General features: G+C 27.9%; 1 protein-coding gene and 1 long non-coding RNA gene across 3 annotated transcripts; both read left to right on the plus strand.

The window, feature by feature from the left end:
• Positions 1–2,945: 2,945 nt before the first annotated feature.
• On the plus strand, positions 2,946–4,718 carry LOC125370078. Its single transcript, XR_007215772.1, has 2 exons — positions 2,946–3,593; positions 4,428–4,718. It is a non-coding gene; the product is annotated as an uncharacterized LOC125370078 (long non-coding RNA).
• A 4,490-nt stretch (positions 4,719–9,208) lies between these two features.
• On the plus strand, positions 9,209–15,286 carry LOC112536960. 2 transcript variants are annotated; one of them, XM_048373702.1, is made up of 8 exons: positions 9,209–9,664; positions 11,050–11,115; positions 12,709–13,088; positions 13,184–13,260; positions 13,369–13,405; positions 13,986–14,193; positions 14,367–14,760; positions 14,872–15,286. In XM_048373702.1, the coding sequence occupies exons 3-8, from the start codon at positions 12,746–12,748 to the stop codon at positions 15,010–15,012; spliced, it is 1,200 nt and encodes a 399-aa protein (XP_048229659.1). In that variant the 5' UTR covers positions 9,209–9,664; positions 11,050–11,115; positions 12,709–12,745; the 3' UTR covers positions 15,013–15,286. The 2 variants fall into 2 exon arrangements, with proteins under 2 accessions (XP_048229659.1, XP_048229660.1); XM_048373703.1 differs by lacking the exon at positions 9,209–9,664 and adding an exon at positions 9,759–9,820.
• The last annotated feature ends 4,468 nt before the right edge of the window (positions 15,287–19,754 follow it).

Genomic DNA, 19,754 nt, shown 5'->3' on the forward strand with positions numbered 1-19,754 from the left:
TTGCACGTTGTTTTATCCTAAATTTTTAATCTTTATTTCGATATGTGATGAATGATTTCATTAGACAATGATATTTATTAAATGTAATGATTGCGTTTTAGAAAATGTGGCTTTCGTAGAACATGCCACCTGGTGAGTTACATCAGGACCGCATGCGCACTGGTAATGATCATGGACATAAGATTATTATGGATTTGTTTGCCCATATTGAGCATTGCTCTCTGGGCTGAGTTCAGTTGATTGCCGGAGTTAAGGTCCCTGATCGAGCAACGCCGGCTTATTTGAAATTCAAGTGTTCAGGCTGGAGGTAAGGGCCTGATCGAGCTTGCTCTCTGGGCACCAGACCTGTTGGATTAAGAGAGCCGAAAGGCTACTAGAATTTGGGGTTAGGGTTCTACTGAGACACTCCTCCCGTAAAAGTAAAAATATATTTTATTTATTTATTTATTTATTATGGTATGATTATAATATGATTTGTATATACGTGCATGGTTTGATATACTCATTCGAATAATTAATATTGTCTGTGAAGACTGCAATAGTCTCTACATTATTTGATTTTAACTCACTCTCGAGACTGACAGTCTCAATTTACTTTTTTTTTTCAGATGCGTGACTGTTAGTCTTTCCGCGACTCTTATTCAGTAACCTGACTCCTTCATCATCGGGTGATGTATTTGATTTGGTATGTAAATTGGTAAATCTTAGATTCTCCGCAGTAGTAATAGTAGATGTATCAGTTGTAAATTTTATGAGTTTCGGGTCTTGCCTAATTTTTCTGGCAGACCGAAGTATTTATGTAGAATGTAACTATTAAGATAATTTATAGCTTTAATAATATTAATTTGAGATGAAATTTAATTGAGTTAGTGAGTGTCGGGCTTACTACGGGATTCAGTGGCCTTACGCCTACCCATTTCCTAGTGCCGGTCAAGGGTCCGCAGAGTGGGTCGTGACACTAACATCCACTAGCACTGTTCCTGCACTCTCCACCACCAACTTCTTTTGTATTTTATCTCTTTCTCATATATATAAAAAATAATTAACAAATAAAAAAATGTTGATGATTAAAATATTTATTAATACTTGAATAAATTCTTAATAAATAAATATTAAATTATTAAAATATCCTTAAAGGATTATTATTAAATTAAATTAATTGTTTTTAGGTATTATATTAGTTGAATGATATTTTTTGAGATAATTATATCAATTGGCATTTAATTTTGCACTAAGTCTTAATTTGGTCAGATATTTTTTTTATTTCATTACAATCATTTTATTTTAAGTCGGGTAACATATTAGTCGCTTCTCTAAAATCTAGTAATTTATTTTGCTAGAATAATGACATGTCTAAAGCATTTAATGTTAGATTAACATGTGTTTTAAAAAATTGATAAGTCACTGTCTAGTTATTAAACCATCTAACCAAACTATTAACTTGATACAAATCAAATACAACTTTAGGCTTCAGGAATCCTTTAGGATTTGATAATAAATCTTGGCTATAGTTTTTTTTTCTCTGTCTTCTCTCATCTTCTATTCTTTTTTATTTATTATTACAATAATATTTTCTTTTTTCAGCTTAATTAATCAATATTCATTACTTTTTTTTTATTTTTATCAAGATATTATTTCAAAGAAAAAATATATTATAATAATAACAATAAACAAAAAAGAAAGAAATTGAAAAATAAAAAATAGAATAGTATCCGACCATTAAACTAATAGTATTTTTGCATTCGTTTGTATTTAAGCTATAATTTCCTTTATGTTTCTTACACATCACATGTCTATTTGAGAAAGTACGATTAATTCCTATTTGGTGTAAAAACTTCAATATTAAACGAGTGCCTAACCACCAAATTAACTAAATTTGAATGCTAACTGCAAAATAACGAATATGTAGAACTTACAGTATATAAGAGTATTTTCTCCTAGTTGTTTAGGACGTTAAGTCATTGAAATTGATTTTTAAAAATTAGGATTCAATGCTTCGCTCAAAACTTTAGAAGTCAGGATTTTATTTTATTGCATTAAAAATTCTATGTTGTAGATTTAGGAGATTTAGAAATTTCATTTTTTTCTGATGAATAAATCACCAGATTTTGGACAAGTGACCAATTTGTTACCCAACTTAAAGTTAAATGACTTTAATGAAAAAAAAAAGTTTTATGAGTAAAATGAAACTTAGTGTAAGTTAAGTGACCATTGGCATAATTATTCTGATATTTTATTGATGTTGAAAGGGGTATGATTGGTATAGTTGATGTTTGGTTAATTTTCGTAATTATGAAAAATTTTCTTCGGTCATTTTTCTTACACTGTTATTTATCTTCTCAATATCAATTTTTTTTTTCTCTCTTATCTCTATAATTTAAGTATTTTTATGTTACAATAAATAACAAGAACCCAACTAGCTTGAATATATATAACTTCACAAAAATAACCCCACGACAATTACTAAAATTTCACAAATTATTACATGTAATTACTTTATTGTCCTTTTCCACGTCCGTAAATCACCCTAAAACGCTCGCGTTTTGTGCGTCTCTAATAGGAATTTTGCAAAACCCCTCTACCACTAATCTAAACTAATTCTCTTCTCACCCACCCACTTCTTCCTCTTGCGCTACTTCTTCAGAAACCTTAGATCTTCTAAACACTTTCTTCTCTCTTCTTCTATTTTATTTTCTCCCATTGACGGCGAGATTTAATCTTTCTAATTTCTTTTTCGTTTATTAGCATTTTTTCTGCTGGTATGTGTGTGTTTTTTCCGGGCGGGAAATCAAATGCATTACCTTAACATCACTTTATTTTGTTTGTCTGCAAGAATTTGGAGTTTAGAGTTTACCATCTATGATTATTTCATAATGCGAACGGTTCTTGCGATTTATTTGCTATGTCAAAGGCAAAAAATTCAATAAGGTGGTTTTTAGGTTTTCCTCTTGCATTTTTTTTATGGAAGAAATCGTTGCATCTGTTGCTTGAGCCATGTTTTCCGTTTAGCTTTCTTGGCACTCCTCTTTTTGCGTACTGTAAACAGGTTCTATGATTCCGGTATTGGTTTTTTAATGGAGTGGTCTTTAGGGTTCTCGATGTCCATGGGCTTCATGAAACCAATGCAAGAAAAGGGCAAAAATTTGTGTTTTATTTAATTCATAACCTTTTATTTCTTCTCATGACATTTTATACTTCTATTTATCCTTCTTTACCTCTTATGTTTCTCATAAATGCTATCTCTTTGGTATTTCATTTAGATATGAGGTTTTGTGATCCTCGCTCTTCTTACTGGCTACCGTTTAGTGCATGCGGTGACTCAGGCCTTCATTTGCCTTCATGTTCTTTAGTTCTATAAATCATCCGGAATTCACTTCTAGATGGTTCTATGGCTACGGTTTCTGATTTATTGACTTTTTTCCTATATGCTTTTTATCCATTTTTCATTTTTTTTTTTTTGTCTATGTTTTTCTTATGGGTTTGTTAACATTTCGCAGGATCCAGTTTCTTTTACTTTAAGATGATTGGCTTAGGTGGTTTGATTGGTATTTTAATGTTGAAATTGTTTGATCCTGTCCCAAAGGCTTCTGTTGGTATTTTGTCTATTTTTTTTTCTTAATATCTTTAATTGCATGAGTTCTATGACTATGTGATTCTCTTAATTTGCATGTTTTATTCCTTAACAATGATTTGTTTTTTGATCTATGCTCTTATGCATCTATCTCCCAATGCATGTGCTATTTAAAATTGTAAGTCATCTAACTTCTGCATTGTTCCACTGGATTCTTTTCTAGGCATTTTCAGTAAAACATGAAATCTGCTTTATAGAGAGTTTTCAGATTCGTTATATTAGCAACAATTAAAGTGTCTTTTTAATTTAAATTATATTTTGCTTATCCTTGAACTACATCATAATAAGTTTGTATTCCCATTTAGTTGATTATATATTACAATGTCCATACATGTATGTTCTAATTCTCTGTTAGTTATTTGTTTATCCTGATTTCATCAGATGTTAGATGTATTTTTTATTGATATTTCTTATTATTAATGATACTCGATACATTGGATAAATATATGAAAGCATATTTTTTATATTTTTGTGTATGTGTGTGCCATTGCTGTGAGTTTTTTGAGGTCTTTTTAGAATTTAAACCACCGAGTAATGCATGCCATAAGGCTCCCAATCTCATTTACAATCTTAGGCATTATAAATCCTATAAATTTAGACAATGCCCTTAAAAGAATCAATTTGATATTTTCTTACTGCTAGCTCCCAATCATATGTGGACATATGACATGCAACAAAAAAAAAAAGTTGTTTCTCAAGTTCTTTGTTTTGGGATAAGTATGTCACTAATAGTCTATAACTTGGTGTTTATGTTGAAATTTGCTTATTTGACTCTCTAGCTGTTATTCCACTGTAGGTAAGACTATTGTTCCGATGGTATTGTAAGAGCTGGTCGAGTATTTGTTGTTAAAGATTGACTTGAGAGAAGCTCTGGCCCTAATAATAGCTTTAAAGTTTGTATTAAATGGTTCTAGAAAAGAGATGAAGCTCATCTTAATGAGCAAGGAAAGCTTCAAACTCCTCTGGAATCTTCTGAGAAGATATGTGCTAATACGTGTGATTTAATTGAACACAGTAATTTCTTGCTGGACAAATAAACCATTTTATTTTCATGTATTATAATTAAAAAAAAAAATTCTTTATGCAATTATTTATTTGTGCGAGATATAAAATTTTGGTAACATAGATTTATTTGTTGGATTTTAGAAGTGGCAGTGAAAAACAAGGAGAAACATAATGCAATTATTTTAGAACTGAATGTGATAATAGAAACTTACAAAGGAAGAATAAAAAAGAACCCGCAAGACTGCAGATTCATTGAATCATGTTATCATATGTTTATGTTCTATTTCTGTTTTTAGGTCAGAAATAAAGGATAACATTTAAGTTCTATTTAGGTCTTTTACATTTATATGTTTTTTAGCTCTTTCTTTTATGTTTAAGATGCTATATTTCATGAAGATCTGTGTAATCTCTATATTTTTGTGGGCAAGAGTTTATTCTAGACGAATATTTTTAAAAGAACTGTCGAGCTTGGAAAATAACATGCACAATGTGTTTTAAGACCATTAATTGTATTATCATTTTTAGTAATCAGTGTTTATCTATATTGGTTTTCTTATATAACAAAAAATATACTTATTTGCATTTCATATAATTTATTTTAATTAAATATGTAACATTAATAAAAATTAAATTAAATTTTATATATTAATTAAACTTAAAAAATATAATAATAAATTTAAATTTAATTCTATGCATCGATATTAATCCCAGCATCGTGTGAGTAATCTTATTAGTAATAAATAAAGAAGCTAAGCTAAATCACATTAAAGATCATGAAAGTTATAATCAAAAGCAATGAATACAGAACTTTAAAATCTGGGAGTTTGCATCTACTTATTCTGTCTTGCAACTATAACCTTTGCCCTCATTGAAGCCTTTCAAAATTGTTTGTTAGGGTACCTTATAGTCTTTCTCATTTGCAAAAACAGACCTGTTATTATTTTGTGACAAAAGACTACCTTTTGATTTACTCCATTGAAAAATTATTATTAAACATGCTAATTTTGTTCATTGGCTCTAATATAATTTCATATTTTTGCAATTTCGTACTTTGGATTTTTTTTAGTATTAACTAATAAATACTAATTCTCTTAAAATAATTGAGATAAGTAAGAGGGAAATACGAAAATATTACAAAAAAAAAAGAACCAAATGGTATAAAATTGCTAAAATATAAAATCACATCAGAGCTAATAAACGGTAATTGATACTAATTTGTTAGGAAAGTAAACCATTTAATTATCTTTTGTTACAAAATAATACACAACCCCAGTTTTACCAATGAGTATTATTTAATTCCTATTTCTTACTTTTAAGTAATTATTTTTGGTCAGAAATCTCAATATCCTGCATAAGATGTCAAAAAGAAAAAAGAAAAAGGAGCATACAGGTTCCTATGTTCGCGGCGACTCTTTTGCCAACGCTTAATGGATCTCCAGATTTGGAATTTGTTTTATTGTCAATTATAAATGAGGAATTGCATCTATCTCCACTTTTATACCAATTTGTTTTCATCGAGGTATCCCATGGCTACAGCTTCCCCATGTCATTACTTCATGTGCCTAAGGAATATATGTGCCAATTTTTCTCTTTTAAAATCATTTTGTCCTTCAGATGATTAATCTTTATAATACTTCCACATTATTTATTTGTTAATTAATTATGACTATAATGCCGCATTTTATTTTTGAATGGTTTTTTCATTTATAAATTGAGGGTCATGAGTATAGACATAATTATTATTATTCAAGCCAACTTGTGTTCTATTTGTAATAAAATAATTTCTGAGGCTACAAATAAGTTAAGTTTTGAGTTCAGATGTTTCAATTAGTAATAAGATTGACAGGGGCTTAATTGCTGTAGGAGTTTTAGTTAGTTGAAAGAGATTTAATCAATTTTTATACGTCGTTTGACTATCAGTGTTTTATGAAATGGAATTACTATTCATAGTCATTTGCATATTACATAATTTAATTAGTTCTACATGTGTATCAATGTAAAATTGAGATGACTATGAATGATGTGAAGAGGCACTTAGTGACGCAGAACTTTTGGTAAGCCGGTTCTTTCATACTCAATAAACATTGGTGAATGGTCGATCCCGAACCCCCAAAAGCTAGAGCCGCTGATCCAATGGAAATAAATATACTAGGAAAACTGAATAAGAAAAAAAGAAAAATCTGACAATCGTGAGGAACAAGCAGCATCATTCTGATTGATATTATACTAGATTGATTAAGTAATTACCAGACATGATTCTCCTTTTATGGTCCAATATTAAAATTCCCATTCTTTTTTGACAATCTATATGTTATGATGTGGTGTGAAGCTAACCTAGGTTGGACGTCCTCATCCATGAAGTAATACAGACGAAATTAAATAATTCTTTGAAAGATTCTCAATTAGCAGCCAATTAAAATAATAAATTGTCAACTCCCCATGCACACGACAAGACAAAAAGTTTTTGAGTGTTTAATTTTCTAGGCAAACGTAGGGCTAGGAGGAGTTTTGCTCATTTTCTTAACATTTATAGTGCTCGATTTCCTTCTCTTCCACGTAGTTTTCTTCTGCAAGTTTATGTTAATTTATTCCTTAGAATATCTGTCTTCTCTTTCTCCCCATCTTCTCTATCATAAAAAGAAGAAAGAAGAAAAATATTAATTTAAGCATATGTCACACGTATAACGAGCTAGTTTTTGGGTGTCTTCTTGCTAAACCTAATCCTTGAAGTGATTCCTCTTCTTTCCCAAAGACTATGAAGAGACAAAATAGTCCAACTCTTTAGCTTTGGAAAGTAAACACTTTTGATGGTAAGGAAAACGATAAAGAATTGGGTTTTGCAATTTGAGAATTATCTTATTTGTGTTATGTTATGGGCAATTTTATATGTTAACATTGGATACAAGTATCAAGTATGACTTTCTTAACACTGCATTTATTTTTTATCTTTTTGTCCATATTTCCTAACTCTTCTGGTAATGAGATTAATTTCTGATCAATCCCTATGTATACATCTGGTTTCCTGGCTGGCACTCTTCCTATATTCTGATTAAATCATGACAAAAATGCCTATAATTTGACAAAACTACAAGCTTTTAAAGGTATAATTTTGGGTCAAAATTTTTCGTAAGGGCTTGATGTAATTCTAGTACATTTTTCTATCTATTCAAACAAAACATTCTAGCAAAACAGGAATAGCTTGATTGGTCTTTGCACATGCAGTTCTAAAAGTGTTGAAGGGTCTGGTTTTTCGTGATCATGATTAATTGGAAGTAGATAAGAATATTATGAAAAATTAAATTTAGGGTAAAAAGTTTACAAGAGAGTATAGCTATCTCACTTTGTCTAGCTATGATCTGCAAAGTTTTAATATTGTAAATTATTCACAGTTTTCCACTAGCTATTATTAATAAAGGAAAAGAATAATACACTGACAAAGATGTGCTTCTTACCAAGAATTTGGAAATAATATACATGAAAGTTTGTTTATAAAGACTTAAATAAATACTTATTTGTTGGACTGTTTCTTGGATAGGGGAAACTAAGGATAGTGTAAGAGAGGGATTACACGTAATGCAACCGAGTGGGCAGAAGGCAGACTTCCCTCTTTTCCTAAAGGACATCAGAAGATAGGAATTCTGGATTGATCCATCTTTACCGATCCACGTGCAGGCTAAGACCAATTTACAGTGCACTGATTTATACCTAAAGCTTAACTGTTTTAATTTTAGTAATTTATGACATTTATATTATTGTCTGAATATGACAACATATTCATTCTTTTCCAATGAAGTATACAAATTGAGTCGTCAAGGTTTTCTGATCACACCTCATTCATCCATTAAACAAATTCCAGTTTGTCAAAATGCTTATGGATTTATACATTTTCTCGTATTTGCAAACAGAAGTCTCTAGTTAGAAAAAGGATCGATGTGCCACCATATTTGAATGCTAATGTCCTACCAAAATTGACTACCTTCTACATTGAATTTCACCATTTTGGTATACCCCACAAATAATTCTCCTAGTGCATAAATTTTCTTCAACAAACCTATATTTCTTAAATTGGATTTATGAATCCCAAGTCATAACATCACATGCATGCACTACAAAAAAAAAAATAAAAGACGGTACCTGTAGAAGATAGAACATATGGTCAGGAGAGCAAAACAGTGACATTGATAAGGGAAGAAAGTCTTTGTTTAGGTGAGAATAAATTGATGGGTTGATGAAAGGAAAATGGTCCCTCGTTTCATTTCTTTGAAAGATAAATACTAGTTAAACATGTAAACACACTGTTTTTTCTTTAGAAAATTTTGTTTAATTTATACACCAATAATTAAATAAATAACACATGTTTATTAATTTTAAATTATTAAATATTAAAATGCAAAATAGTTATATATATATATATATATATATATATATCAATGTTGTCTACCCTTATATACACATAACAATTATAATTTTTTTCTTGAATAATGAGAGGAGTCTCTAACACAGGTCAAACCAATTAAGATAATCACGAGCCAGAGAGACAAAGGAGTTTACTCGGACAACTGTCAAAGGAGAAGTGAGAGATAGAAGAAAGGAAAAGGAAAAAAAAAAAAAATTGAGTGATCACATGATTCTCCAACAGTAGCATCTGTATCCATATATGGTGTTGAGTATTATTGCATCGTAAAATGAACAAGTGGAACTATTGATTAATTATAATTCTCATTTGAAACAGAAAAAAGTTTAAATAAAATAATTTATCATCATATAAAAAAAAAAGTCTTACAATATCTGAATTTTGATGACTTTGATTCCCATAGTTCAATAATACAAAAGAACATCCTAAAAACCCAATCAAGAACAACATTTTGTTTCTTTCTATTTATTTCACTTTCTCTCTCATTTTGTTAAAGAAGTTCATATCAATCTTTCAAGCTTAAAGGGTATGCTTGGATCGGTCTTGCCACATCTTTAGTCTAATCAACAACTTACGAGGATGATGATCAGGGCATTTTCCATCTTCATCAAATGGTTCGTACTAGCTTTAAGCAAAATATATATATATATATATATATATATATATATATATATATATATATATATATATATATATATATATATAATTATAAAACTAACGCTATTATTCGTATAGCTTTTCTCCTGTCCTGATCGAAGTTGAAGTTCAAGGTCTTTTACCTGTTATACATATGAAGTTGGTCTTGTTTTTGTGTGCTCACTTATATATGACTGCAAGTGTTAGCCAAAACTTTGGGAGAGCAGTTGCTTTACCATGTTTTAGAAAATTCTTACTGAATCAGCTCTTGTTTGATATTTTTTTAATTGTTCATCACTATAAGATCATAACTCTTGAAATCTTATGACATTTCTTGTAGTTCATTTGATATCAAGCAATACTGTTTTTTATTGCCCCCTATTTTTGCTTTGTCTCCCATTCTTCTTCTTAATTCTTCTGTTCTTCTCTTGTCTTTTTCATTCTCCTCTTTCTGGGGTGCTGGCCTGTTATTGAATATTAAGAAGCATTTTAGGGCAGAAAGTAGAAAATCCAGCAAGTAGCCATTATTGTCATTGTGGATCATCAATTATAAGTATCTTGATCTAAGGTTCTCCCATAAAGAATGAATAGATTTTTATCCTTATAGCATACATAAGCCATACATATTGGCTAAGAATGTTTTGGAAACAGGAGTCTCTCTCTCTCTCTCTCTCTCTCTATATATATATATATATATATATATATATATCTATCTATCTATCTATCTTCATACACAGAAATTTGAGTCAGCAAACTAAATGTCATGCCTAATAATCGCAATAGTTGTAGCAGTTCAATTCTCTGAAAAATTGATAGTAATTCTCAATATCATGTGCTTCATCTGCCTATTATCCTTAATTTGCATACCATCAATATGCTAAACTCCAGATGGGCATGATGTTTCTTTTTTCCCAATTTTTTTCTTCTCAAAATGATGAATTATGTCTATGTAAGATGTTTCAGAGAAAATGTGATGGATTATGTTAATTCTCAGATCAAGTCTTATCATTTTAACTGCTCCAAGTATAGCCTCTCTCACTGTGTGTAAAAAATTATTTGCCAAATTCATGCTCATAGAATGGCATTTGCTTGTAGCTGTGCCGTTATTTTAATAGATTGTAAATTTAGCTTTTGGTGATATGTAAGTACTAATCAGTACTGCAGTCGATCATGGTAGAAATTACATTATTTTTCATTATAAAATCTGGAAAGTTATATGTATTTAAACATTATAATTTCATATCTTATACATATGCTTTTTAAGTAATCAATTTATGTTTTGTACATAAAATTTGTCAAAGAAGTTATTTATTTATTTATTTTATAATTATTTTCCTTTTGGCATCTCTATCTTATTTTGCAGGATGACAAAAGATTATCTATAATGGAGGACTGAGATTGTTGAGTGTCAGAACATTGAAATAACCACGTAAGTGTTAGCACTTAGCAACAAAATATGATCACCATATACTCATGCATATAGAGAGCTAAGATAATTAGAATCTCTTCTATCATCCATCCAATTATTTTATATTCTTGATCGCCCCCTAATTAAAATTGAGATTTATTCTTATATTTAGACCATTCATTCTACCAAGTTCTTGAAAATGTAGAAAAGTGCAGTGCGTGTGCATGTTTCTTAAGAATCATGTGCACAAAGTGGTAACATATTCTACACTGGAAATTACATCCAACAAATGGCCCTCATCTAGAATAGGGTCTAACTGTGGGAGACAATGCAGCATAAATCTTTAGGCAAAATGAATAAAGAGTCCCCATTCTTTTCAACCAAAATCCTTTAATTTGGAACTGCCTCCATTTACACTGGTGGATGATATAAAAGGTTGCACCAATAAATTATTCTAACAGAATTCTTGAAAGCTATAATAATCTTGTGCGGTTAGTTAATTAAGCTAGAAATGCCAGCTAAGACATAGTCAATTAGAATTGCCAACCAAGGCATACTCCCAACCATAATTTATTCAAAATCTGGGTGTCTGCATTTAGTAGATTCAACTATTCGTGCACTGCATATACATATTAAACCAGTAAATTTAATTTAGGCTTAGCACTAAAGTGGCGAGCTCTCATATTTGAATTCTATCGGAGTTTCACTAAAAAATAAAGTTTTTTCTTTTTGTCAAAAAAACGCTCTTTATTTAAGTGAGTCTTTATATACCATATTAATATTACTTTGAGACTGTCCACTGTGAATTTAGAACTTCTTCTAGCTTCATTATTTGTAACCATTCGTAGGATTTATTGGATTGGTCATAGACACGTGAAAAGCCTGGGGAAGATGGGTAAAAATAAAGTGTACATTGATAATCTAATTCATCATGTATAGCATTTTCCTGTAACACTGGAGGGTGATGTTTTAAATAGAGAATCAAATGCATGCACCATACTATATATTTATATATATATATGATTGCAAAGGCAGGATTATTAATGTTGAACAACTACTTGTCTTTCCTGATATTCTTTCACCAACTTGGGTAGCCCAAATAAATTCAAGGAATAAAAAATGAGAAAATCAAAAATTAATTTTATAAAAAATTTTTGTATAGGGTTAGTGTATGTTTCTATTTATACACTAAACCGATAAATCGATAGATAATTAACACATATTCATTAATTTTAAATGATAAAGTATGTGTCAATCATTTAATACCAAAGTGTAAAATACTTGTACATATATGTTACTCTTCTATTAATTTTAGTATATACACAAAGTCTAAGTAAGAATCTTCCTAGGGTTCATATTGTTGCATCGATCATAGTTCATAGCACCACCACCTTTGTTTCTTTATATATGCATTTACTTTTGTTCGAATGACGAAATATAACTAATTTTGGTTATGATAAGTGATAAAATTAGTATATGAAATATATATATATATATATATATATATGTACTTGGGGGGCAAAGAAGAGGCTCAAATTAACTAGGGTTTTTTCCTTCAAACAGTGTAGTTTCCTTTTGTCACCTGGAACCTCACTCCATTTCTTTAATTAGCAGAACTCAAGATAAAGAAAGGAGAAAGGGCAGATATATAATGGAAGAATTAGAGATGCGAGAGCAAGAAAAGAGTGGTGATTGTAAGGAACAAGCTGAATATATATCTTTATTTTCTTCACAAAAATGGTCGTCTTTCGATTTGAATGAAGAAGCAAGCAATGAAGAAGATGATGAAGAAGAAGAAGAAGATGGTAGCGGTGAGGATGAGAAGAGAACAGAAGGAAGTTCATCAGCTAATTATAACACTTCTTCTACTGAAAGAAATGGACGTAGGACTAGTGTTAGACAATATGTTAGATCAAAGTTGCCTCGTTTACGGTGGACCCCTGATCTTCATCTCTCTTTCGTGCATGCCGTTGAAAGGCTTGGTGGACAAGAAAGTATGTCCAATTTTATTTCTTTTCATGTTCTTCTCTTGCTCCATTTGTAGATGTATACCAACATAATCACCTTCTTAATTAAACTACATTTGAAGGAGCAACTCCCAAGTCAGTTCTTCAGTTAATGAATGTGAGAGGACTTAGCATTGCTCATGTGAAGAGTCATTTACAGGTATTAGCTAGAATTAGGGTTTGATATCTCATAGATATAGATTTATTTATTTATATTTTTCATAATCTCTGCTCCAGTTACTTACCTTGTCCTCATTTTGCATATCAGATGTATCGAAGTAAGAAGCTTGATGAGGCTGGGCAAGGTGAAGTTCCTTAACTTCGGATTTTATATACAATTTGAGGATAAATATATATATACTGTATGACAATAATTAGAAAAACAATAACATTAACTCAATAATCATTCTACTAATCACATGTTTTGCATATATTACTTATTAGTTATATAAAGGCATGTCAATCAAGTTCTTCAATCAATTAAATACATGGTGCAATTAAATATAATCTTCAAAAATAGAGAGTTCCTACTAATCCATATGTTTTGCATATGGAACTTATGAGAATGTTTCAAGTAAATAAATCTAAAACGGCAAGAACAACAACAAAAATTAAATACATCAGCAAACCAGCATTTCTCCAAAAAAGTGAATGCAAAGTGAGAAAATTAACTTCCTACTAGAATTTCAAGATGTTTCTGGATAGCAAAAATATTTCACATAAAATAACAACAAACCATCCTTTTGTATTATGAATTACACAACTGCTAGAATCATTCTTTTTAATCTGTACAATTCTGACAAAAATAAATAGAAGGAGTATATGTACTCGGGTTATCATGTCTAGGTCGCATCTTGCTGATATAAACTTGCTTTTGTTTTACAGTACTAAGCCATGCATACAGATCAATGCAAAGAAGAGATAGCATTCAAGGCATGTTACACCAAATTACAACAAGCCCTCAACAGCACTTCAGAATGGAGAATGGTGGAATTGTTTTAGCTAGAAACTCTACTCAGCATTTTTTTGGTCAAAATCTTTTGCTCTCTTCCCTCTCCCACAGACCATCAAGTTTCAAAGGAAGCTTCAAATGGTAACTGCTACTCATCTAGTATAAAATGTGAATGCCATTAGCAATGCTAGTAGTTCAGTTGTCGAGTGCTAACTAGTACACCTTTAAATATTCCTTAAGGAAATCCTTGATTTATTTGAAAAGGATGGATATCTGCTTCACATTTTTAATGGCATCTTCTTGTCATACTATAGGCACCGACAATGGAGTGATCAGCATGATGAGCGAAGGCAAAGTAATTTGGCAAGCAAAGATCTTGATCAAGGATTGGATACAACAATGGCTACAGGACCTCTTCGACCTAGTCGATTTCTTGAGGAGAAGCGATGGCCTCCATTCGAAATGGTTAAAAATCGATGGAAAATTGCGAAAAATTATGCGGATGTCACCTGGCCTAATAATACTAGCTCTCCTCCTGAAGCACATCAAATTGGCGACTTATTGTCAGGGTCAGTTGAAACACCTTACCGTTGGGAAAGAGAAGTTGGAAACAACAAAATGGTTAATCAATCTTCGCTCGACTCGCGTGATTCTAGCCACGGTTTCAATTGCTTCAAAGCAGCATTTGAGCCCCCATTTCGGCTTGAGGTAAGAACATCAGTTTCTTCCGGATTTAGCTTAGAAAAATTGTTCATGTTTTTTTAAAATCACAGATCAGACAACGGGTTCTTGAAATCTAGTAATACTGTTTCCATGCAGGTGAATAAAGATAAATTGTTGAAGGAAAAAGAGTGGTTGCCTGATTTGCAGCTGAGATTAAGCCAAAGAGTCGGAATGGATGAGAATAAAAGTCATTGTAGAAGCACACAGGAAATTAGCACTAAGCTTTCCCTGTCTTAGCGCTGGAAGATGATCTAAATCCCACGAAGCTTTTAAAAAGGGATTCTTGCAACAAGGTAATAGTGAGGTTGAGTACTTAAGAATATCTCTGTCTGTTAGAGACTATATATATATATATATATATAATTAGTGTACAAAGAAAAGCATAGGAATGAGTGAGATCTTTTTAAGTACTTGTCTTGGAGCCATTACCAGCTTTTTGTTTATCTTGTGTCAGTTTTTTGATGAAGGCAAAACTATTTCCAGAGTTTTACTGAATTGAGAAGTTTCTTTATCATCACGTGAGCATTAGGAAGTAATAAGAAATGAAAGAATTTGTTATTTTGATTACTAACAAATTGAAATAGTGAGCATTATATTACAATGTCTTAAAACAAAGACACATGAGATTATGTAATTATATGAGCGGTTATCTAATTATCCACTTAGTTTTAATTTGATCACTTAATTTTAATTTGTTTTATAAAAGTCATCTAGTTTTAATTTTGGTTGTATAATGGTCACTTTAGTTTGAGTCTCAATTTATTTTATGTCTTTTATTTTGCTTAACATCTTCATTTAAAAATATTTTATCAGCTACTAGTTAGAAAATCTCTCTCAATACTTATCTCAACATATTTTTCAGAAAATGAGTCACCCACATCTGAGACATCATATTAAGAGAGATATTCTAAATAGCAGCAGTAAAGGTAAAATGATTTTTAAAGGAGAATGTTGAACAAAGTGAGGAATATAATAAAGATGAAGAAAATAGTGAGAGTAAGAAGGTAAAAATTAGATACCTTGAATTTGATGATGATGATAATATGAAACAAATTGAAAATCAAACTAAAGTGACCATTACGCAACTCAAATTAAAGTTAAACGACTTTCATAAAATAAATTGAAATTAAATGATCACTATGCAATACAAATTAAAATTAAATGACTTTCATGAAATAAATTAAAATTAAGTAGCTAAATTGAAAATAATTGATATAATTATTCCATTATTAATTTATTTTTTTGATACCACTGCTATTTATTTTATTACAAACAATTATTTTCAGTTGGAAGGATGAAATAGCTTAAAGTAATCAATTTGAGATGATGCAATAGCTGAAGCTTCACGTATAAATAAATAAGATAAATAATTCTTAATCCTATTGATACCATTATTTTACCATGTATTTTATTTTAGTATAAAATTTTTAACTTTCTTTTTTTTTCTCCTTTTGTATTTTGTATCATTAATATATGACAGCTGAATTTGCAAACATATATAATGCGGCAACTGAGTTGTTAATTTACTTGAAAATTCAGGTAACCAGTTACCTAATAGATACTTTGGTTTGAAATAAAATAAAACATCATTTTGATGCCAATGGAGCTTTTTACCCTAACACAATGAATTTCACATCTCGTATGTTGTTTCCTCTATAATTTACACATAGTTGATTTTTGTGGCTATCAATATTCTCATATTGTACTATTATTATTATTATTTTAATTAAAAGCAATAATTTAAACTAAAAGTTTATATATAAAAATTTAATGATATCTTAAAATTATTAAAATAATAATAAATTTAAATATTTATAAGAAATTTTTCTTAAAATTTTTTAATTTATTAAGATAAAATTAATATAATAATTTAAAATTAGTTTAAAAAGATATATTAATTAAATTCTGTATTATATAAATTAATACTATATTACAACTAATGTTACTATATTTTAGAATTATTAATTTTTATATAATCAGAAAACTGACTTATTAACTAATATAATATAAAAATATTACTTTTAAAACTAAAATAATTTTTTCATTAAGAAACTAATTTGTTAGTTAATATTATGTTAAAATATAAATAGAATTTAAGTCATTATTTAATCATGAATATAATTTGATAATCAATAAATTCACAAAAAAATTATAGAATTATATATAAGCTTAAGTTCTATATGTTAAAAATAGATACACATATCAAAATAAAAATTCTATGTGTCAATATAGTGACACATGTTAAAAAAAAATTATTTCTTATAATTTAAATATACTAATCGTTTACTCGTTCATTGTACGACCGTTATTATCTTGATTATAAAATTAAGTTTATGGATAAAATTTAATATAATCTTTAATATTCTATAATTATTGTATAATTAGAAAATTAATTTATTAACATAAAAGTTATTTTAAAATATTAATTAATTAATTTTTAGTATTATAAAAATTAATACTATAAATATAGGTGGTATTACTAACGTTTTAGGAGTAGAAATTATTGTATAATTAAAAAATCAATTTATTTGTTTATATAATAATAATAATAATAATAATATTAATAATAATAATAATAATAATAAAATCTAAAATTTTATTTTCTAAAATTAAGATTATTATATAATTATAAAATTAATTTATTAATTAATATCATATTAAGAATATAATTAAGATATTATTTTTTAGGATTAGAATTATTATTTAGTTAGAAATATAATTTATTAATTAATATATTAATAAAAATTATAAAATGATATGTAAATTTGAATCATATATGTTAAAAATAAATACACACATTAAAATAAAAAATTTATATGTCAAAAATTAAAATATATTTTATATCTTAAAATTTAATATATATATATATATATATATATATATATATATAGCAGAATGATATAATATACTTATTCTTTAGTTAGACTCAACTCTTTTTAGAACTATATTAAAGGATAAATTAGAGGCAAGAAATATCTTGTTCTTTGCAGCGAGGAATTATTGTTAACAAAAGCATTTACTTTTTGAAAATAAAGTTATAATAAACAATCAAAATTTAATTCATTTACAAACTTCACTTAGAAAGATATTCTAAATTAGTATAGACTATATTTTATATCTTAATTAAAAATATTTATAAAATTAGGTTAAAAGTATTTAATTGTGATATAATTAGGTTAAGAAAAATATAAAAATATGTTAAGGGAAAGTATTTTGCTAGATGTGCAAGACAATAATTTTTATTCTTTTAAGAAAATAATAATAACCATATTATGATGCAGTATAATATATAATTTTTTATTACTACTTTAATTTTTATACTAATTACACAATTAATAATTATTGTTTTTTTAATTTATTAATCAACATTACATGTAAACGTTTTAGGAGAATTGTAATAATGAATGGATTTTTCCACAAAGTAGTATAATCAAATGGTAGAAATGATATGATCCAATAAGAACAATAACAAAAAATAAAACTTCACTTCTATGAAAGAATTACATGAATGTCCAGCTCCATATGCTTCTTGTATACAGTAATTCAATTCAAGGTCCAGAAAACTGTTTAACTTTCTTTTTTTGAAAAAGAATCTTTGCTCTTTAATTTTAATAAGGCTTAATTGTCCAACAAACATTAACTTTTCACTTATTATCAAATCTAGCACTTAGTTTTAAAATTTTTAATTTTAATATCATACTTTAATATTAATTTCAATTTTAGTATTTAATAAAATTATCTATCAAAATTGCTAGTTTGGCGTGAACTCTGACAATAATAAAAAAAATTGAGTCAACATTAGAGTTGTTGATTTGTTCTATTACTAATTTAAGTACATAAATTAATTTTTTTCTTTTCTTAACTTTGGAATTTCGTTAATCTTATGTGCTTAAACGATAATATTTTAATAGTGATGTTGCTGACTCAATTCTTTCTTTTTATTGTTATTGTCGAAACTCACGCTACATCAACAAATTTTGTTGATAATTTCACAGAGATTAAAATCGAAATTAATGATCAAAGTTTTGATTCTAAAATTGAAATTTTTAAATAGTATATCCTAGATTTGATAATAAGTGCAAAGTATATAATTTTTTTTGACAAGACTACGTTATAGTTTTTATCCATTTTATTAACTATTATGTATAATTTTATTTTTTTAATTAATAAAAGTTTTAAAGAAAACGAAAAAGAAATTAAAATTTTTAATATTTAAAAATAACAAAAATATAACAAATCCATTAAGTTAAGATAAATATTTTTTTATTTTTTATAAATAAAAGTCTTTGAGATGTTGTATTTATATATATATTGAATTTTGAGATTTGAAATTTTTTTGACATATATGACTATATTTTGATATATAAGATTTTATTTTGACAAGTGTATTTATTTTTAGTATTTGAGATTCAAATTTATGTTTAATTTTATTTTTTTCTATTAATTTATTAATTGATAAGTTACGCTTCTAATAAATAATGACTCTAATTCTAGAAAATGCATTTTAATATTTTTAATATTATATTAACTAATAAATTATTTTTTAATTAGATAATAATTTTAATTTTAAAAATATAACATTATAAAATCTAATATAAAAAATGGCAATATTAATTATATTTATAGTATTAACTTATATAATAATAAAAATTAATTAATAAATATTTTCAAAATAATTTTTATATTATTACACTAAAAAACTCTAAAATTAATAAAATTTCAAGATATTAAGAACATTTAAACAACAAATTTAAAAATATTTAATTTATTATTATTTTTTAAAATTATTATAAATAATTATAAATATTAGAAATTCGTTTAGATTTTATTTTGTAAATTTAATTAATATTTATTCATAATCAAAATATTATATAGATGATGATTTTCAAGATTGGTATGCTCCAAGACTTAAGCCTGTTTCTTATAACAGACCATCAAAGGCAAAGGGTTTCGACTTCTAAATGACCGAGAAAAGAAAA

The sequence above is a fragment of the Ricinus communis genome, chromosome 5 (assembly GCF_019578655.1).
Source record: "Ricinus communis isolate WT05 ecotype wild-type chromosome 5, ASM1957865v1, whole genome shotgun sequence".
Lineage (NCBI taxonomy): Eukaryota > Viridiplantae > Streptophyta > Magnoliopsida > Malpighiales > Euphorbiaceae > Ricinus > Ricinus communis.

Bases quoted from the DNA above. Each gene is read 5' to 3' on its own strand.
- LOC112536960 (XM_048373702.1), top strand. From the start codon at position 12,746: ATGGAAGAATTAGAGATGCGAGAGCAAGAAAAGAGTGGTGATTGTAAG. The intron at 14,194-14,366 runs GTAACTGCTACT...GTCATACTATAG, and splicing joins TTCAAAGGAAGCTTCAAATG to GCACCGACAATGGAGTGATC. The intron at 14,761-14,871 runs GTAAGAACATCA...GTTTCCATGCAG, and splicing joins AGCCCCCATTTCGGCTTGAG to GTGAATAAAGATAAATTGTT.